Source organism: Aspergillus fischeri, genomic scaffold, assembly GCF_000149645.3.
Source record: "Aspergillus fischeri NRRL 181 1099437636249 genomic scaffold, whole genome shotgun sequence".
Classification (NCBI taxonomy): domain Eukaryota; kingdom Fungi; phylum Ascomycota; class Eurotiomycetes; order Eurotiales; family Aspergillaceae; genus Aspergillus; species Aspergillus fischeri.
The window spans coordinates 2,775,856-2,798,285 of record NW_001509770.1 but is presented as its reverse complement, the minus strand read 5'-3'; the positions used below and the strand labels follow the sequence as shown (position 1 = coordinate 2,798,285).

The 22,430-nt window shown below is 31.5% G+C and overlaps 1 protein-coding gene across 1 annotated transcript, besides 17 other annotated features; it reads right to left on the bottom strand.

Moving 5' to 3' along the window:
- Window positions 1-343: 343 nt before the first annotated feature.
- NFIA_016970 (uncharacterized protein) lies at window positions 344-1,486 on the bottom strand (the record flags this gene model as incomplete). The annotated part of the gene is made up of 3 exons (XM_001264892.1): window positions 344-421; window positions 490-719; window positions 832-1,486. The coding sequence occupies 3 exons, from the start codon at window positions 1,484-1,486 to the stop codon at window positions 344-346; spliced, it is 963 nt and encodes a 320-aa protein (XP_001264893.1).
- An 870-nt stretch (window positions 1,487-2,356) lies between these two features.
- Window positions 2,357-2,530: a microsatellite.
- A 1,324-nt stretch (window positions 2,531-3,854) lies between these two features.
- Window positions 3,855-3,889: a microsatellite.
- A 48-nt stretch (window positions 3,890-3,937) lies between these two features.
- Window positions 3,938-3,970: a microsatellite.
- Window positions 3,971-4,146: 176 nt separating this feature from the next.
- Window positions 4,147-5,631: a mobile genetic element.
- Window positions 5,632-6,809: 1,178 nt separating this feature from the next.
- Window positions 6,810-8,297: a mobile genetic element.
- Window positions 8,298-9,612: 1,315 nt separating this feature from the next.
- Window positions 9,613-9,659: a microsatellite.
- Window positions 9,614-9,665: a microsatellite.
- Window positions 9,615-9,665: a microsatellite.
- Window positions 9,666-11,112: 1,447 nt separating this feature from the next.
- Window positions 11,113-11,745: a mobile genetic element.
- Window positions 11,746-12,336: 591 nt separating this feature from the next.
- Window positions 12,337-12,978: a mobile genetic element.
- Window positions 12,975-13,664: a mobile genetic element.
- A 944-nt stretch (window positions 13,665-14,608) lies between these two features.
- Window positions 14,609-15,367: a mobile genetic element.
- Window positions 15,368-15,372: 5 nt separating this feature from the next.
- Window positions 15,373-15,978: a mobile genetic element.
- A 320-nt stretch (window positions 15,979-16,298) lies between these two features.
- Window positions 16,299-16,332: a microsatellite.
- A 1,329-nt stretch (window positions 16,333-17,661) lies between these two features.
- Window positions 17,662-18,621: a mobile genetic element.
- Window positions 18,622-18,934: 313 nt separating this feature from the next.
- Window positions 18,935-18,968: a microsatellite.
- Window positions 18,969-19,254: 286 nt separating this feature from the next.
- Window positions 19,255-20,088: a mobile genetic element.
- Window positions 20,089-22,430: the final 2,342 nt, after the last annotated feature.

The window sequence follows — 22,430 nt, the reverse complement described above, 5'->3', positions numbered from 1 at the left end:
ATAACTAAGTAGTTATCTAGGCCTATATAAGCTAAAAAGCTCCTCTAGCTAGTACTATATATAGTAGAATATTAGGCTACTTAAACACCTATATATAGATAGCTAGTAGATATAGCTATAGTAGCTCCATAGGTACCACATCATTGGTAATGTAAGAGGAGAAAAGTTTAAGGTATGAGTGTCAGAATAAATTACATGTACCAGCAAACCAGCCGTCTAATACCAGTGTTACTAGGTAGATCTAAATAGGTATTATTCATACAATCAGGAAATAAGATGTTAATCATTCCACATTGCACATAACATTATAACATAATGATAATAGCTATAAGTAGTGACATACTTATAGCTGAACATCATTATTAAGAAGCCGAACTTCCTCACCAGGTTGAAATGCAGGGAGGCCAATGAAAGGGCAGCCCTATAAACAATAACCCAAATGGTCAGATATCATGCCAATGAAAATAGGGACATATAGAGATTCCATACCTCACAGCGAAAAGCATCACCTAGTGAGCAGTTTCCACAGCTCCCGACCTTTCCCCGCACAGTGAAGTCAACCTCAGCTAGATCATCATGTAACAACTTCATTGCGTCAAGTTGCTCGTCAGCATCAGCCCTCTTGACTGCATCCTCCTCCTGTAATTTCTGCGCGAGCCCGCAGGTACAATCCTTACAAGCTCGGCGGCGCTTCCCCGCTTTGGGACGGCATTCCGGTGCTGGTCCACCTGTTAGTTAGTGTTGACGGACACATAAACTTAAGCCGAACAACGAGGGCCATAATGATGCCTAAACAATATTCATATCACGCAAAAGAAGAACAGCACTTACGCTGTATGATTGGCGCTGAAAGCTCACTGTCATCCAGAAGATTGTCTTCGTTGATAAGTTCATCATCAGAAGCCTCATTATTGTCCATTGTAGCTGCTGAAACGATGTTCTCACGGAATTTTTGAGACCCAACAACAGCGACCCTATTATCACCACTGGCGGTTTTACCTTCCGAAACCTCAGGAGGGAACGGATGTTCCGCAGCTGATCCCTCTAAGCTGGGTGCCCCAGCAAGATGATCATTTTTCCTTCCAAGCCGCAATGGAACAGCCTGCATCTCCTCGATATCGGGTTTCAGGTATTTGCCATTGCCAACATGTATGAGCCCGGCAAGAATCGCTTCGTTGTGATCAAAGGCGACCCCAGAAACTGCATCCTGACCGTAAATATATCCCCCTCTTCTGAGAGACCCAATAATTTGATTGAATGTCTGGCGGTTTATAAGTTTCAAACTCTCGGAAAAAGAGTTATCTCCACCTGCTAGGATGACGATAGTAGAGTATGTTGAGTCTGGCAGTGACGCAAGACCAAGGGCCAAACGATCAAGCATCTGCAGGTCGGTTGCATTGCGATTGTATGACTGAAGGGTCTCATTTAATTTCCCAGGTTGGGACGAGAGGGATGGGGGTGATAGTAAAAGGGTTTGTTTAGCCATTGGATGCCTGGACGTTCGTTTGTATTGAACAAAATTATGTATCTTCTATTCTTGAGTGGACTGGCATGGCCATCTTTCTTCTAAACTTTTGTATTATTAATATAGGTTCATGATAACTAATATCAGACAAGAGATGGGATAAGACCTGATTAGTAATAACGTTCAGTATTGATTTTGTTTTCCACTCAAATTATACCATGACGGCTGTATGCCATAAGTTGGAACTGAACCGCTGTGGTACCAAGTATTACTATAATATGAATGGTGGTACTTCCACCTAGTAATTAGTAATATCTTTGAAGGAGGTAAATAAATAGCACCATAATATGATACTAATATATCTACTATAATAAGTCAGTAGTATATCTATCTAATCTAAGACCCTAAATCATATCTGCTCCCCTGAAAAAACTTTCTTTCTTTGTAATATATATAATATAACCACTATCATGGTAGATGCACTTATATTGTATTATAGTGCTATTTAGATGCCTCTTTCTAAGATACATTGTTGTGGCACATGAGCAGTGCACATTGTTTATCCATCTCTGCTGTATGTAGTACTTAGGAACATTATAAATAAATAAGCATATAATATAAATAACTATATACTACCATAAAATAGTAGCATGTCTTAATTAATGATCCAAGACCTAGATTTATATTTCCCCTAAAGAAAATTTCTCCTCTTATGGCAGCATGAAACTCTTCATGTTGTATTTCCATTGATTGATGGTTCTCTGAAGTGCTACCTACAGGGGGAGACGGATAAACGCACCCATGTCATGTGGTGGTCTTACCATATATGGGGGGGCCCTGAAAGCTCAGCGCCCTTGCTATAAGGGTTAGAGGGGTAGTAAAATAGCAGTAAAATAAGTAAAGTAAAAGAGAGGTAGTAAAATAAGTAAAATATATTAGATAGTCTAATAAAATAAGCAGAGATAATATAAGTGAGTAGTCTAATAAATAAGTAGAATACATAGATAGTAAGAAGGTAAGTAAATAGTCTAATAAATAAATAGAATAATATAGTAAGATAAGTAATAGTCTAGTAAAATAAGTAAATAGTCTAATCTAGTTAAAAAATACTAGATATATGTCTTTAGTGCTATTAGTTTCCTTAAGAGTATCTATAATATATTTCCTTCCTTTTATTATAAGGGCCTAATAATTAACACTCGATAATAGGGCCTTTTAGTTTATTTTACTCTAGGTAAAATATCATTACTTAATTCTATAGAGGGCCTTTACTATATTATTAGTAAATATTAAGTTCTTTATATATTCTATAGCTCTAGTAAGTATGTACTAAAGGGCTAGGGCTAGTTTTCTCTATAGATATATATTAAGGTCTTTAGTAATATATATAGTTCTTAGTTTTTTAAGGGTTGCTAGCTAAGTAGTCTAGTCTAGGTTAATATTATTTAGGAGGTTATATTTCTTAAGTAGGTCCTTATTATCTATAGGTATAGTTATATCTTATAATACATGTTATTATGCAACCTAGTTAAGGTATATAGATAGGTCTATAGGTGGGGTAATTTCACTATTATCTAGTTCTTTCTCTAAGTTACTAATATTCCTAAAATATATATGCTTTTTATCTTTAGATATTATACTTTATATTTACATCTTTATAAGGTTAGTAATAATATTATTAATAGCTATGATCACTACTTTTAGGTCCTATAGTTACTATAGAATATAGAGTAGTAGGAGGGGGCTATAGCTTCTATTCTATTACTAGGGGTAGATAGGCTATGTATCTAGTTATCTAGTATTATAAAGTTACTATAGTAAAATATATTATATTTATTATTATCTTCTTTATATTTTTCCTGTTTCACCTATATATATATTTGTATCATAGTATCCTCATTATAAGATGGTGGGTCTTATTTATAGATTACTTTAAGTAATTTAACTTCCTAGTCATACTAGTTATTCTAAAATTTAATTATCTTTAGTTTATAATTACTGTATATAGCCTCTAGCTAATCAATCTACTCCTAGAATAATATCTTAGCTAACTTAAGGTGTTTAATTTTAATCTTATATAGTAGATGAAGGTTATAATCCTTAACTATAATAGTTTTTCTAGATACTTTATATATCTTATACTAGGGTATGCATGTTTTAGCTCATAGGAATGCTATTATATATACTAAATAATAGTAGGTTTTATAGGTGTCTAAGTAACTATATAGCAGGTCCTTAATTATTCTAACTAGTATTATTAGGGGCTTTTTATTATTAAATTTTAGTACTAATAGTAGTAGTGAAATAAGATAGAATACAGAGAAGTTAATATTAATATACTACTTATTAGGTATAAATATAAATAGATTATAGTCCTGGTCCTGCACTATTTTCTATATATCTATAATTTTCTTTATAACTATAGCTTTAAGGTTTAGTATATTTATAATTACTTTACTTAACATAATCCACAACCAAGCAAGCCACCCAACCGAGCGAGCCACCTGAACATGATTTTTGCCGTGGTCAAAAGCCATGAGAGATCTTTACTACGGAATCAAACCAAAGCAAAAATTATTTGAATATTTGAATTATCTAGGTCTACTAGGACAGCTTGTTCTAATATGACCAACTTAATGGCAATTACTACATCATGGTGGCGCACGCTTCTTAGGAACTCTTACTGGTTCCATCGCCTGTATAGCTTCTTGGGCAAGTTGCTAGCCTTTAGCACCTGTCAGAGTACCTCTAGTAGTAATAAAAGATCTAGGGGTTGTATACTTTCACTTCTGCTTCTCATTTACTGTGTGCAGCCCTTTTATCTCCTGATCTAGGAGAAGGACCTTATGTATAGTAGATTCAGCTGCCTTTGCAAGCTGACAGATAGCCTTAGTTAGAGGACTTTAGGAGTTGCACTAAATAAGCTACTTAATAAGCTCCATCTGCCTTTGCACCTTAGTCGTAGTATAAGGTGTCTTTACAGTCTATTTAATATCTGCAGGTCCATAAGCAGTACTAGGGGGTGTGATATTCTTAATAGTAAGCTTATCTAGTACCCTTTGGGGGTCTAAAGGAACTAAACCAGAAGCTGCAAATCCACTACAGATATTCTTTAATGATAAGGCCTTTCTTGATTCTCTATAAAGATCAAGAAAGTTTTCCTTGTTAATGTGATGAATGCCATTTTGAATGCTTCTCATCACCTCTATCCTATATGCCTCCTTTAGGGGTGCAAAGCAGCCAACATCAAGAGGTTATAGTTTATCAGATGAATGAGAAGGCATATAAAGAGGGATAATTTGATGATTCTTACAGAAAAGATCAAACTCTGCTAATTCATAGCTAGCATGGCCATCAAGAATCAAAAGCTAATATTTCCCAATCATACAAGCCATAGTATGCTTTTCAAAGACCTTTTCCAATCATAAAACTCCAAGGTCATTATTCATCCACCCATTATCACTCAGGCCGATTAGCCAGTCAGGGTTGATATCTTAATACCATTAAGATTGGTGGACCTTGCCAGAGAAGATGATCATAGGGGGGAGAGGCTATCCAGAGGCATTGATGCATTTAATAATAGTGACCCATTTGTGATTCCCTGGCTGTATAGCTTGTATGTGGCTTGTTTGATGATGGGATGCAGTAATGACCTTTGCTGTATGGGCTACACCTATTTAAAAGCTAGTCTTATCAAAGTTGTAGATATCTTGTTTAAGAATACCATATTTTACTATAGTATTCTTAATAAGATTAAACTATTAGTTGATGACTTCTGGGTCCTCACATTTCACATGCTGGTAATCATATTTGTGGGTATATTTTGATATAAGATCATCATGCCGTTTGATAAAGTTGCTGACCCAGTTCTTTCCAGTAGATAGGCCTGGATTCTGATGAGATAGTAAGATATCCACTATTTTGCATACAGTATCATGAGTTAGTGGTAGGCTGTGCTTATCCATATCCAGAATCCATTTCTTTAAAGAACCCTCTTCTAGACTGCTAAGCTTCTAGCAGTTAGCTAGTATATTAACCCATGCTTTGCAGCTACTAATTCAATATGTAAGAGTAGATCAAGGAACATTATATGCTGCTGCTGCTGCTTGTATACTTTTAAACTAGCTATTTTAGTATACTTTAACTGCAAGAGATATGTGATCTTCTAATTTAATAGTTAAATCTGGTTGTTTTGATGTCATATTAGATGGAAAATTGGGTTTGATGATGATCCAATGGATGCAAGGTTTCAGGGGTTCTGAGGTGGCTTGCTTGCTTGGGTGGCTCGCTCAGTTATGGATTATGTTACTATAGCTATAGCTAGGGTTGCTTTAGGTTTAGAGGGGGTATGTTTAGCACCTATATTATTATTTATAGATAATTTATCTATAAATAATTATACTTTGGGAGTAGGGGGGCCTATGGTTATATAAGGTTTAGGGTTATTTATAGATAGACACTGCTAGCTAGGGATAATGTGGTTAAATAGTGCTTTCTTAATCTTATTATAGAAGTAGTTAAAGTGAGCATTAATTTATTAATAATATAGTATGTCTGGGGATTTAATACTAGATTACTAGATTAGCAGTAGTAATTCAGTGTATTATACTATAGGTAAGGATTTAACTATTAGATCTAGGGAAGACAGGGAAGATATATAAAGAGAAAGGTGTAGGAGAGAAGATAAGAAGATAATAGGGGAAAAAGGTAAGAAGATAATAAGGGAAGGTATATATAGTAGTATTTACTATTATTAGTTAAGTAATAATAGATGAATAGTATTTATAGTAATTCAGTGAATAGATAAAGAAACAGACCTTAGGTAATAACTAACAGGGTATTATAGTATTACTAAATATAGAATAAAGAATATGCTTTAATAGAATAAATTAATAATAGATATATTTAGCTTAAGGTGGTATAGCTATATTATACCTCTTTAATAACCTTTAAACTCCCTAATAAGGTCCTAGGCATGCTTAAGGTCCTTATTATCTAGCTATATATTCTTATAGTCCTCATATCCTAGCTATTTAACTAGGTATTATGTCTTTATCTTTCCACCTTTTATTTTATATATATGTTTAGTAATGATGTGCTTAAGCTTATATTCTTCTTAGTCTTTAACTTACACTAGGCCTAGCTTATCTAGCATGGGATAATTAAATAGATCTTAGCCTGGGGGGTATGGTTCTAAGTTCATAATAGATACCATTGGGTAGATGCACTAAGTATTTAGTATATCTAGCTTATAGGCTAAGGGGCCTATATATTATATAATATTAAATAGGCCTATATACTAGTTACTATACTTTACTAACAGGGCTTTAGGGATTATATATCCCTTGTGTAGTTTTAGCAGGACCTTATCCCCTAGATAGAATAGTATAGGCTTATATGATTTATTATATTACCTCTTCATAGCTATTACTACTATTTTTAGTATCTTAGCTATATTAATATAAGCCTTAAAGCTTTGGATTTTCCCTTTACTATATAATCCTAGAGTATTTAGTCTTAGCAGTGTCATGCTATACATAAGCTAGTAAGCAGAAAATCTAGTTAATAAGTTATAATAGCTATTTAATATTATCTATAATTATAGTAATGCTTTTAGCTATTCTTTATAGTCTTTTAGGGTAGAGATAGTCATGCAGAGATAGAGTTTAATTATCTAATTATACTACTCTAATTATCTATTAGATTAGGGGTGATATACTATTATATATTTTAATTCTATGCCCTAGTATTTAAAAATATCTCTCTATATCTATATGATGAACTTAGGGTCCTAATCTAAAATAATTTTTCTTAGGGATCCCTAGTCACCTTTGGCTAAGTATATGACCAGACTGTTAGCCTATTATATTAATATCTAGATATCTTAGCCTAGAATAGCTATGTTTCTTTTAGTGAACTTATCTATTATAGATATAATTATATTGTATGTGCTGGTTTCTAGTAATCTAATAATAAAGTTAATAGTAATTATATGGGAAGGTATTAGTAGCTCTAGTATAGGTTGCAGTATTTTATATAGTTTATAGTACCTAGTTTATTATTTTAAATATATTATATAATACTAGATATATTCTAAGACTATTTTTATTAATCAGGGTATTACTATTCCTTAGAGATTCTTAACTATTTAAGTAAATCCTAGGTAACTAGTATTATTATATGTGATCTAGAGCACCTTATATAAGTATATAATTAGAATATATAATGCCTATTAGCCACCCTTTATAGTGGGTAAAGAATAGATGATGTCATCATATAATTTATAAGATATCTTAGTTAGGCAGGGTGATGTCTTGTTAGTCTAGATTATTTAAATAATGTTAGATTATTTTAGGTCCTTCTAATAACTATTAATAAGCTTCTGCTTCTATTTATTAGATATCTCTATAATAGTAATACCAGCTGTATATACTATAGTTATAATATCTTATAGGCATGCATCTAGATGTTAGATTTTATTAAGGGAATCTTCTAGGTTATCTACAGCATAGCTGGGCAGCCTTAATAAAGTATCTAGCACTATATAGGTATGTCTAGGCTTATAGTATAATTTAATGCTAAACATCTGGATGAACTAGCTAGCATATACTAAGCATAGGTTTAGCTTATTAATATTAGCTGTTATTATAAGAGATGTTTATTTTATAATAGATATAGTTATAGTATAAGTAGTGTATATTATAATAGGCTTATAGCATGACTAAATAATATAACAGAGTTTTCTAATACCCTAGATAACTTCTAATATTTCTAGCTTTATTAGCTAGTACTATTTCTTAGCTTTTCTAAGTAATCTACTTAGGAAGAGTATTAGTTCTACTATTACTAATGCAGGGGTAGTCTCTATGTCCTAATTAGGATTATAATATAGTAATATATTATTATTATATTTAGTATAGAAAAGTATTATACTATACCCCCTCTTCTTTAAAGAGTTAATATCCATGAATTGTGAGAGCACTTATAGAATGCTCTCTATCATATGATAGATAGCATGGTAGTAGTAATGCCTTTGTAGTTGAACTAATCACTAAGGTGCAAGCATCTCTCACACCTCAGTGGAGATAATATCTCTGTAGATCATGTGCTACCTATATAACCACTTATAGTTTACTATATATATATTCTCTATATCTAATAGTTATCTCCACCCTTCTTATGCTGTGTCCCTGCAGCTAGAGATTAATTATAATATCTCTTTTCACCATGCAAACTGCACCTTCTTATTAGTTAGATTAAATAGTAGGTATTACTATTACTCTATTACTTTTACTAGTATAGGTTAGTAATATCATCACTAATCAGGGCATTACTTATTTTAGTAAACACTATTATATAGCATTTTAATCTTATTATCTTATCTATAGTAAATATATTTAAATAGCTTTACTTATTACTTACTTAGCTTAGTATAGTAGCTATAAATACATCTAGCTTTATAGATATATAGATATTTTCTTCTCCTTCTTCTCCCTCTTTAGTAATATTAAATCTATTATCTTATAAGTAATCTATCTTATTCTCCTTTACTATATGCTTCTTTATTATTTATATAATTATCTTTATAATTATAAGATCTATATTTCCTTCTTTCTGTAAGTATATATAGTCACTAGTTCTCCTATTATAAGTTAACATAATTTACTTATATTAATATAATTATATAATTACTTTAATAAAGCATACATAGCTCGTAGTATAGAGATAGCTTCTAGTTATTACTCTTTATATTAAGAAGGCTTCCTTTCTTATTATTTTATTATCTCTTAAGCAGGGGCATATCTGCTCTTTATTTTATAGAGGATTCTAGTATTCTATAGTCTTTATCTTTATTTTAGCTAGGATTCCTATAATATCTATAATAGTTAGCTTATTTCCTTTATTCTCTTTACTTTATTTTATATATTTAATGCTCCCTGTAGCTTTATTTATATTATTTCCTTTAGTTTAATACTCTTCTTAGTATATATCCTTTATTTCTTTTCTATATTAATAGCCATTAGCCCTATTAGCTTATAAATATATTAAATCCCTTACTATATTTGCTAGAATTTAGATAAATACTAACTTTATATATAGAAATATAGCTACTACTTATTCTCATAGCTCTGCTGCCTATCATGCTTATACTAGCTACTATACTACTACTCCTACTACTACTATCACTACTACTTCTACTCTAGTTTATAGCTACTAGGGTTACCCTCCTGGTTATAGGTATGCTGCTGCTTATACTAGTTATAGATATAGTATATCTTATAGCTAGGGGGGTGCCCTAGTTAGTATTATTATTTCTATTCCTACCTCTATATAGCCACCCCTACCTCTACTATCACTGCCTCCTGTATCCCTGTTACCCACCCCCCTCCTTAGTCTAGGCCACACTCCCACTACAGAGTATTATTACTAGTGCCTCTAGGCGCCTGGCTAGGGTAGGGGAGTATTATTACCATTCTATAATAGCTACACATAGAATAGGGCTAAGTACCTCTACTATCAGGCTCTTTATTAGCCCTATTAGTTAGTGCATTTCCCTTATACTCTATTCTTATTATAGATACTAATTTTACTCTTCTTTTAAAGTTCTCTACTAATATATTTACTAAGGCTAACACTATTATTACTACCTAAGTAATCTTAGAGATTACACATCTATATATTATAGGTCTTACTCTTAAGGCTATTACTTATATAGCTTAGGCTTTCTAAGCCTAGGTTACTATAAGTAGCAGTCCTCTATTATATAAGGCCCCTCCTATATCAGTGCCTATTACTACTGCCACTTCTCTAACCCCCCTATTTATATTAGCACTAAGGTCTCTAATACCTATACCTACTCCTATAAGTATTTAGGCTGCTATAATATAGTTTTTCTCTAGGTAAGTAGGGTCTATATTCTTCTAGCTATATTAGTACTAAGCTAACTATATTATATATAGCTTATAGTTTACTCCCCCTTTAGGGGTTAAGCTATTATATTATTTCTTATTTATACTATAGACACAGTCTTTAGGCCTTTTAATTAAAGAAATTCTTTTATTTAACTATCTACTCTAGCTTATAGACTTTATAAACTACTTATAGGCTTTAGTATCTTTAATATACTTATAGGATTCCTATATATTATACTTATCTTCTTATTTATACTAATAGATAAGGTACTAATCTTTATTACACACTTTTTAATATCTTAGGATAGCATCTATCTCTTATTCTTTACTACCCTTAATAATTATAGGTCCTAGGTGTAGTACTTACTTAGCATTACTCTTATAAAGCTTAAGTAGTAATATATAGAATATATTATATATCTTCTATAATTTTAGTAAGCATAGTCTATATACTTATTTTCCCTATTTCTCTATAATCTAGAATAGACTAAGTAATCTGCTCATAAGCTTCTAATTTAATCTTAGGATAGTAATATTCTTTGCTCTTAGCATGACATAGTCCTTAATATTTAGTAATATCTTAGTATATTTCCTATTATGCCACTTCTTTATCTACTCTTTTAACTTTATAAGTAGGACATATAGTTTTATATAACTCTTACCTAGTTCTATTACTCTATCTACTATAGTAAATACCTTTACATCTTCTAGGGCTGGTATATTAATCTATAGGTTTGCCTCAAAACCCATAAGTATAAAGTATGGTAATATACCTAGCATACTATGTATTATATTATTATAAATAAACTATATTATTAGTAGCTATCTAGTCTAGTTATCTTACATCCAGCTAATATATGCTTATAGGTAGTACTCTAGGACCTGGTTCATACATTCTATTTGCCTATTAGTCTATAGATAAAAGACTATTAATAGCCTTCTGCATGCTCCTAGGTAGTAGTAGAGGGTTAACCAGAATATACTAGTAAATAGACTACCCCTATCTAATATAAGATTCTCTGATATGCCTAGTAGTAGTATAACCCTCTTATAGAATATCTCTACTAGCTATATTACATTAATATTCTTTCTTATTAGGATATAGAGCAAGTACTTTATATAGAGATTAATAATTACTATTACTATATTATATACCTTCCCCTGCTATTTTAATGATGAAAGGCCTATAATAAAGTCTATACTTACCTACTATGCTACTTTTATAGGAGTAGGTAGTAGTTCTAGCTTACTATAAGACTTATACCTATATACTATAATTCTTTAATAGATATTATACTCCTTAATATACACCTTAATATCTTATACTAACTTATGCTAAAAGTATCTATACTTAATACTTTCTAAAGTGCATCTATGCCAGTGATAACCCCCCTATAAATTATTATAATTTATTTTTATTATCTCTATATATAGTGCTGCAGACTTCAGTATATAGATATAGTTTCTATATTAAAGAAGTCTATCTTTAATCTTCTATTTTAAGTAACTTAGCTTATCTGTATTCCCTCCTACTATATTAAGTAGTTTCTGCTATATAAATATATTAATATCTTAAACTATTTATAGCAGATCTACCATAGCTATTAGGATATTAGTAGAGTAGGCCATTTTAGAAGTAAGCACCTTATATATATTACTCTATAGTATTAGGAGGTCCAGAACTCCTATATTATTAGTAGCATCTCTCTCATCTAATAATACATTCTATCCATAGGTAGCAGCTTCTATTTAGATATCTATAAGATACTCCTAGTTTATCTCTTACACCCCCCTGAGCCATACTATATATACTTATATTTCTCTTTATAGGAGGTGTTTATCTAGTCTTAATAGCCCTATATATAGCTTATTTTATAATACTAGCAGCCATAGTAGGTCTGCATCCTTAATTTCCATTATATCTATATAGTCTAGGTAATAACTAGGTGTATCTATAGGGTTACTAGCCCCTAGGCAATATTTAATTAAGAAATTAAATATAGATAAGTATTCTGCCTATCTTATCTAATATAGATTTAGCTTCTTCATTATTATAAAGTAGTATAAATTAGTATAGTTAGATAATACTAGGATAGGGAACTTACTCCCTTCTAGGTAGTGCCTCTACTACTTAAAGTACTCTCTAATTACTAGTAGCTCTAAATTATATATTTAGTAGTTCCTCTCTGCTATAATAAGCTTCCTTAACTAGAATACTATTAGATGTTATTCTACTCTAAATAGCTAGGTAAGCATACTAGCTATTACCTATTTCAATATATCTATCTATAGTTAAATCTGTAATTCTAGGTTAAAATATTATATTATTAGTATAGTTATAAAGTATTACTTTAGCTCTTTAAATACTTATAGTACTTCTTATATTAATATAAATTACATAGTTTTATTATCTTTCTTTATCAGCTCCAACAGGGGTGTAGTAATCTATAAGTATTTCTTAATAAATCTATAGTAGAAGTTCATAAACCCTAGAAAGACTTATATCTCCCTTATACTATATAGTATTAGCTATTCCTTAATAGTTTTAACTTACTTAGGTTCTATGCACACTTCATAGATTCTAACTATAAAGCCTAGAAATCCACTTCTTCCATATAGAATATATATTTACTAAGCTTGGCATATAGCTCAGCCCTTTATAGTTAGTATAGAACTACTTATATATATCTTTTATGCTCCTCCTTACTCTAGGAGTAGATTAATATATTATCTAGGTAGATAATACAGTATATATTAAGTAGATTACTTAGTGCACTATTAATATAAGCCTAAAAAGTTACTAGTATATTAACCAGTCTAAAAGGCATCACCTAGTATTTATAGTGCCTATATTATATTTAGAATACAGTCTTCTACTTATCACCTAGTTTAATCTAGATATAATAATATATATTATGTATATCTAGCTATATAAAGATCTTTACTCTTGATAGCCTGTCTAGCATCTCACTAATTAGGGGTAGTAGGTAATAGTTCTTAATAATAATAGTATTCAGGCCCTAATAGTTAATATATAATTATAGGCTGCCATCTTTCTTTAATATAAAGAGGATAGGTGCTCCTGTAGGGCTCTTAGATTATTATATCCACCCTTTCTCTAGTACTTTCTTAATATATATCTTTAAGACCTTCAGCTCCATAGCAGAAAGGTTATATATTAGCCTAAATAGGGGTTGCTTCCCTAGTTCTAGCTTAATAGTATAATCATGCTCTATATTAGGCATGAGCACATTAGCTTCCTTATCTAAGAAGATATCTATAAACTTATAGTATTATTCTAAAAGTGCTAGTTTATCTACTAGTAAGGTAAAGAGTAAGAGCACCTCTCTATCCACTATCTCTTATAGGTAGATAATAAATATTATATTACCTATAAGAATGCCCTCTGTGTATTTATTAGGTAATATAATTTCTACCTCTAGCAAGCCAGCTAGATCTTTATTAGCCTAATATTCCCATGTATATTATATAAAACTAATTATTAGATTTACTACTACTAGCTATAGCCATCCTAAGATAAAGTTATATCATAGCATATCTACTACATAGAATTCTGGTTTAATGCTCTAGGCTATTCCCTATACATCTATCACTATAACATAGAGATGATATCTCCTATATAACATCATCTTCCAGCTATTAATCATCTTAATCTAGTAAGGTATACCTATTACTCACAGTGATAGATTCTTCTTTACCTAGTATTAACTAATAAAGTTTCCCTGCACTCCTATATCTAGAAGTAAGTTAATATTCTTCTTAACTATATTTCTAATAGGTTTCTCTGCAGCTACCTTTATATCAAGTATTAGGGATATAGTATCTATAGTTCTCTTACTTAGGCCCAGTACTGCTACTATATATATCACTAGATTATCTAGTTTTTTAGCTTTATGTTATACTTTATATACTTTAAGTATTTTACTACTATATAACCCTTACTACTACAGCTATAGTACTTAATAATGCTCTTACCCTCTCTAGAGGTATGCTTTTTTTAGTTATAGAAGCTATACTTCTTTAGACCTAGGCCTCTGCCTCTTCCTTAGTATCTACTATAGGTAGGTATATCTGCTCTCTAGGGTATAATGTATTTCACAAGCGAGCGTGACACCTAACGCGTTTTGGACGGGACCAAAAATCTCATCTAATTCAACTACGAACCATGCCTCCAAAAGCACGTCAAAATTCAAATAACTCTATTGAGAAAGAGGGGAGGGTCCTACTTGCAATATCAGCTATTCAAAAGCAAGAAATTCGCAGTATTCGTGAAGCTGCACATGTTTTCAATATCTGCCATGAAAGTCTACGTTGATGACTTAATGGAAGAACTTCACGCTCAGAAATACGCGCCAATAGTCATAAACTGACTCAAAATGAAGAGGAATTGCTTATACAATGGATTCTTTTGCTAGATTGACGTGGAGCAGCCCCCCGACCGTCCCATATACAAGAAATGGCTAATATTCTTCTTGCTGAGCGCGGTACGACACCTACTCAATCAGTTAGAGAGAATTGGGTTACCAACTTCATTAAATGACGTGATGAAGTGAAAACATGCTATACTTGACGCTATAATTATCGACGAGCAAAATGTGAAGACCCTAAAGTGATTAAGGAGTGGTTTGACCGCGTACTTATCACTATAATGCAACATGGGATTGCACAAGAAGATATCTATAATTTTAATGAAACTGGCTTCACTATGGGCCTAGTAGCTACTGCACAAGTAGTTACTAGAGCTGATTACTATGGGAAGGCCTCTCTCATACAGCCAGGTAATCGGGAATGGGTTACTTCAATCAAGTGTATTAACTCTACTGGTTGGGCGCTTCCTCTATACATTATCTTTAAAGGAAAGGTCCATATAGAGGGTTGGTATCAAGATTTTAAGCTCCCACGCGATAGCAGGATTGAAGTTAGTCCTAATGGATGGACTACTAATGAGATAGGCCTTCGCTGGCTTAAAATCTCTTTATTCCTGCGACTACTAGTCGTATGACTGGGAGATACCATCTTCTAATTCTTGACGCCCATGGCAGCCATCTCACGCCTTAATTCAATCAAATATGCAGTAAGAATAATATTATTCCTATCTGCATGCCAGCTCATTCTTCCCACAAGCTTCAACCTCTGGATGTGGGCTGCTTCGCGCCTTTAAAAAAGGCGTATGGGAGCTTAGTGGAGCAGAAAGCGCGCTTAGGAATCAATCATATTAATAAACTTAATTTCCTAAAGGCCTTTCCACAAGCTCGCGAAAGCGCTTTTTAAGCAGAAACTATTCAAAATAGCTTCGCAGGCGCTGGCCTAGTTCTATTCAATCCAGATAGGGTGCTCAGTTAGTTAGAGATCCAACTAAAGACCCCTACACCACCAGGCAGTCGATTGACCAATTCAGCGCCTAAAACGCCCTATACTATTAGGCAGCTGGAGAAGCAGGCATCTGCTACAAAGAAACTACTTAGGGAACGCGCTCACAGCTCTTTACCTTTACTAGAATCACGATTAGACAAGATTATTAAAGGTCATGAATTGACGCTTAATGAGCTTGTTCTTGCGCGGGAAAAATACGCAGATCTCACACCGAGAATGAATGGAAAGGTCAAAAGCGAAAGCGCTCTACTAGGCAGCTAGCTATTGCAGAGGGCCCAGCTATTCAGGAGGGCTTAGAGCTATTCTAGCATGAGAATAAAGGTCAAGATGCGCTTCCTATAGATCCTGCACTTTCTGCAGTTAGGCCGCGCGTATGAGCGCCACCGCGCTGCAGCAATTGTCATATTCTAGGACATAAGTGATTACAATGTCCTAATCAAGTTCCTAATTAATTTTTAGATAGAAATGCAATTGTTTGGTTGATAGAGGCTCTAGTATTTAGCCCATAGGCAGGAATTGGTGGGCGGTGTCACGCTCGCTTGTGTGTCATGCTTGCTTGTGAGATATGTTATAGCCCTTATATTTATTATATTTAGTTAGTTCTCTTTTAATAGCTATAGCTTTATCTATATAGCTAGTATAGGAGATATCTTCTATAATTTAGTAGGTTAAGATCTTACTTTAAATATTTAGGCATAGCTTTATTTAGAGCTATACTTTTCACTACTTATTAGTATAGCTAATACTAAGCTAGGATTCCTATTACTCTAGGTATATTATAAAGTTAGCCACTGTCTATACTTCTAGCTGCCTAGTATCTATATATTTCTGTAGTATATAGTATACTAGTATCTTTAGGTTATTTATTTATTTTAGTAGGAATTAGGTAAGTTACTCCTATATCTACTTTATAAGTAGTAATTCTTAGTGCCTTATCTATTAGCTAAGTATTTTATTAGTAAGTAGCAGGACTACTACCTACACTTTTTAATATTCCTTAATATAGTATTAATAGTGCTATTTAAAATGCACTATCATGCTATTAATAAACTTAGTATAATTATATATATTCTTAAATTAGAAGCCCATAGTAAATAGGACTTTTAGGATACTCTTAGTATCTATATCTAAGGAGTTATTATTTCAGGTTAATAGTTTAAGGTTATTATCTTCTGTGGGTGTTCTAGGTGGTGTAGATCTTATTCTAAGTAGTATCTATGTAGCCTTATTTAGAATAGTATGTGTGGGTAAGGTAGTAGGCTAGTCTTATATATCTAGGGCTTATTATATAACGTAATCCACAACCGAGCGAGACACCCAACTGAGTGAGACAGCAAAACCGAATTTTGGCTAATGCTGAAATACCATGAGATATCTTACTACCACACAATCAAATCAATGTAAATTTTTGAATTATCTAGATCTACTAGGGCAGCTGGTTCTAATATAACTAATTTAATGGTAATTACTGCATCATGGTGGTGCATGCTTTCTAGGAACTAATTCCACTAAGTCTATTACCTATATAGCTTCTTGAGCAAGTTGCTGACCTTTAGATCCTGTTAGAATACCCCTAGTAGTAATAAAAGATCTTAGGGCTGTATGCTTCTGTTTTTGCTTTTTATTTACTATATAAAGCTTAGTCATCTAGTGTTATAATAGAATGACTTCATATATAATGGATTTAGCTGCTTTTACTAGCTAATGAACTACTTTATTTAGTAGGCTTTCAGAGTTATGACTAATAAGTTATTTAATAAGCTGTATCTGCTTTTATACCTTAGTAGTAGTATAAAGAGTCTTTATTATCTATTCCCTATCTCTGTCTAAAGGCCTATGAGTAGTAGTATGATGAATGCTATTTTAAATACTATGCATCACCTCTATACTATATGCCTCCTTTAGGGGTGCAAAGCAGCCAACATTAAGTAGCTATAGTTTATTAGATAAATAGGAAGGCATATATAAAGGGATGATTTGATGATTCTTATAAAATAGGTCAAACTCTGCAGATTTATGGCTAGCATGGCTATTAAGAATTAGAAGCTAATATTTTCCTAGTATATATGACGCAGTATGCTTCTTAAAGATCTTTTCTAACTATAATAAGCCAAGCCCATTATTAGTCTATCCATTATTACTCACACCAATCAGCCAGCCAGGGTCTATATCTTAATACTATTAAGACTGATGGACCTTGCCAGAGAAGATGATCATAGGGGGCAGAGGCCACCCAGAAGTATTAATATATTTAATAATAGTAACTTATTCATAATTCCCTGGCTATACAGCTTATACATGGCTTATTTAATAGTAAGATGCAGTAATGACCTTTGCTATATAAGCTACACCCATTTAAAAGCTAGTCTTATCAAAGTTATAGATATCCTGTTTAAGAATACTATATTTTAATATAGTGTTCTGAACAAGATTAAATCACTAGTTAATAATCTTAGGATCCTCACATTTTGCATGCTGATAATCATACTTGTAGGTATATTTTGATATAAGATTATCATGCTGTTTAATGAAGTTGCTAACCCAGTTCTTTCTAATGCCAGTAGATGGACCTGATTTCTGCTGAGATAGTAGTAAATCTGCCATCTTACATATAATATCTTGAGTTAGGGGTAGGCTGTGATCATCTATATCTAGAATCCACTTCTTTAATAAGGCCTCTTCAAGATTGGTAAGCTTCTAATAGTTCACTAGTATATTACTTCGCGCCTTTTAACTATTAATGTAATGGGCTAGAGTAGAATATAGGATATTATATGCTACTGCTGCTGCTTGTATACTTTTAAAATGACCATTTTTATATACTTTAACTGCAAGAGATATGTGATCTTCTAATCTGATGCTTGAATCTGTGGTTTTGATGCCATATTAGACAAAAGGCTGGATTTGATGATGATTTGGTGGTGGTTGTAAGATTTCAGGGGTTGAGTGTCTTGCTCAGTTGGGTGTCTCACTTGCTTGTGGATTATGTTATACTTAATAGTCTTACTAAGCTTCTAAAGTATATTATTATTATATTTTATTTACTCTAGTTTAGTAATTTACTTCTGTATAGCTTTATAATCTTTCCTAGAGAGTAGAGGAGATTAGTATTCACTAATATTACTTAGCTTAGAGGCTTTAGGAGTGGTGCTTATGTCTTAATCTATTATTATATTTCTATTATTAGTATTTTATTAGGTGTGTAGTTACCCTGGATTAGGGGTGTCCTAGTAGTGACTATTTTACTTAGTATAATGTATAAAAGTGCTCCCTATCAGGCTATCTTAATAGGTAGAGTGATTAGAACTATAAGAGCACTTATAGAATGCTCTCTATCGTGTAATATATAGCATGATAGTAGTAATGCCTTTATAGTTAAACTAATTACTAAGGTGTAAGCATCTCTTGCACCTCAGCAGAGATGATATCTCTGTGGGTCACATGCTACCCATGTGACCACCCGCAGTTCGCTATGTACATGTCCTCTGTGTCTAACATGAATATTCAGTGCTTTAGGTTATAATGAATAAGTATTAGTAATATTTTAAAATAGCTTTATATTATAGTGAATACTTCCTTCTTATTATTTATTAGTTCTATAAGAATAGCTTTTCCTAAGTAGCTTTTATAGGGTTTTCCCTTAGTAGGGCTGAGATTAGTGAGATATATTTTTCTATCTTATAGTGGTTAGGCCTTGCCTGTATAGAATAGTATGTAATTCCTTAGGATGCCTAATATTCCTAGGTATGTTAATAGGTCTGCTAGTATGTCAGGGAATTTAATCTTTATAAGGGCCTTAAGATAATCTGTAGGGGCTAATATACCTAGTAATATAATATTTTGCTCTAGCAGCTTCATAGATAGGAATCTAATATATACTTTAGTTAGGTTTAGTATAATATATACTTTATAGTATTATTAAAGTACCTAGTGTAGGTGTAATACATAATCTTCTAAGATAAGTAACTAAATAATAAAATTATTAATAAAACCTCTCTAGAAGTCACATAGGTCTTAGAATATATTATTAATTTAGTATTATATATAGGTCCTGCTATTCCTAAATCTTATTAGGCATATCTTAAAGTATTCCTATCCTTAGTAAGATATAATAGTAATGTGCTTGTATGCTAATAGGTAGATTTATTATTAGTAGAAGAACTATATTATATTAATAATCGTAATATATTTCGTGCTAGATATTAGTAATAGTATTTCCTCTTAGGATGGTAGTAGGTATATATTAGGTATTACTTCCTGGTTAAGGTTATGATTATCTATAATAACTTGGGATTTTAATTTCTCTTTATTATCCTCTATAGTTACTTACTATATAATAAACACTAGATAACTAGATAGTATGTGGTTCTTTAGGAAAGCTATATACCTAGTTTAATATAGTCTATTAAATACTTTACCTATAATATCCTTAATCTTATTAACTTATAGGGTATCTTTTTAAGCTTTTTTATAGATAGTCTTCCTAGCTATCTTTTATTAGTATTTATATCTACTTATCTTCAGGGATATTAATAAAGTTAGTATTTATCTATATATCTAGAAATTTCATAAGGACTGGGTATAGTATATTAATTATATAGTCATCCCTATAGATAGTTATATTATTAGGGAGTTTAGTTTGCTATTTTAGGTTATTATTTATTAGGATAATTTACTAGTGTTACTTAGGTTCCTTATATATAGCTATATATAGATCTAGTTTAGTAAGCTTTATTACTTTATATTACTTAGTAATTTATAATTTAATATAGCTTACTATACTTTATTTAGTTATATGTACTATATATTAATTATATCTATCTCAGATAGTATTCTAATCCTTACTCTATTATTAATAGTGATTAGCTGCTATATTAGGTTGACTACTATAATATAGAAGAAGTTTATATTAACTATAAGTATAAAAAACACTAAGCTATAGTGCTAGAGTAACTTAAATAAATAATCTCTATCTTTAGGTAGGTCCTTAGATGCCTTTTACTAGATAGGAATACAGATCTTTTATTAGAGTTAAACTATAATTTTCTTATTAGAGTAGATAGGCTGTGGTATTACATAGTGATTTTACTTAGGAGTAACTATAATAGGGATAATAGTGTTATTATATAATACTATAGTGGCTATATGTAAGATAAAGTTAATAGAAAAGCCTTCTATGATAAGTATATTAACTCTAATAAGCATATTTATCTTTAGGCCTTATATAATATAAGCCTTATATTAAATATATGCTAGTACTAGCTTATTATTAACTATTACTAGGAAAGATAGTATAATAATAATAAAGTATATACTAGTAAAACTATTAGATATATCTTTAACTAGTATAGGTATAGGGTAGTTAAGGATCTTAATTATAGGTGTATAATGCAGTAGAAATTACTTATTAATAATTATTATAGTATAGCTAGTATTAAGGCAAATTAATATAGCTAAATTTAATTATACTAGGTAGGCTTATATAGTTATATATTTCTAGCTTTAGAATTTTAGTCCTGGAATGTCCTTATTTAGGGTTATAATAGAGTAGATAATAAATATTACTAGATCTAGATAATAAGACTTAGCTTCTGATGCTTTATAGGTTAGTATATAAGCATGCAGGGCATTACTAGATAGGAATATAGAACCATACTTAATATAGTTAATGCTGGATATTTCTGGTTCTGCTATATACATATCTATTAAGTTATAATACTCTGGTTCTATATATAAATCATCAGCATACTACTCATTACTATTAGGGTCTGGTTTATGGTAAAAGTTAGGATTATTAAACTATGGTTTAGCTAGGCTATAGTCTTGTTCCACTGCATCATTATTATAATTTATATACTTAGGTCTATAATATTATATATGGGTAAAATTAGATTTGCTTTTTTTACCTTAGGTTATGACTAGATACTATAGGGGGATGGGAGGAGTAGTAGGTAGGAGTACCTTCTACTAATAAATTAGTATATTAGTTTAATAGTTCTGCCATGATTGCCCTCTTTGGTTTTATTATACTTATGGGTTTTAGGACCACTATCTTCCTTAGGGGTTTAATATATAGTTTTGCTATTACTATGGGTTTTTACCTTATATTTAATAGGTTTACTATTACTATTAGTTCATATTTTAGGCTTAGCAAGGAGGGTATTACCCTAAGGGATAATTATAGAAATAATTAAACTAGTTTATCTATTTATAGTTTAAGATATTAATGAATTTAGTAATAGTTATGCCTTCTTAGGGTTTATTAATATTAGAGCATAGGGTAGTGTCTATATTACACTATATATAGAGAACTAGTAGATATTCTATTTCTGCCTTGCTAGCTTACTTAGTAAGGGTAATAACTATTAAAATATATGCTAAGGGACTTTTCTAGTATTAGATATTAGTAATAGTGTATTTAGTATTAGTAAGTTATTCCATTACCTAACTAAGAGGCATTCTAAAGTGTTTTTTAAGCTGCTTATACTAGTTATTAATACTTAAGGAGTAAATTAGCCCTATTTATATAATTAGGTCTAGTTTATTATTCTACTACTTTACTACTTCTCCCTAAAGACATATATCTAAATTTTAGGATATCTTTACTATATCTCTAGATTATACTACTATATAGAGCCTATTAGTAAATATATAAATAG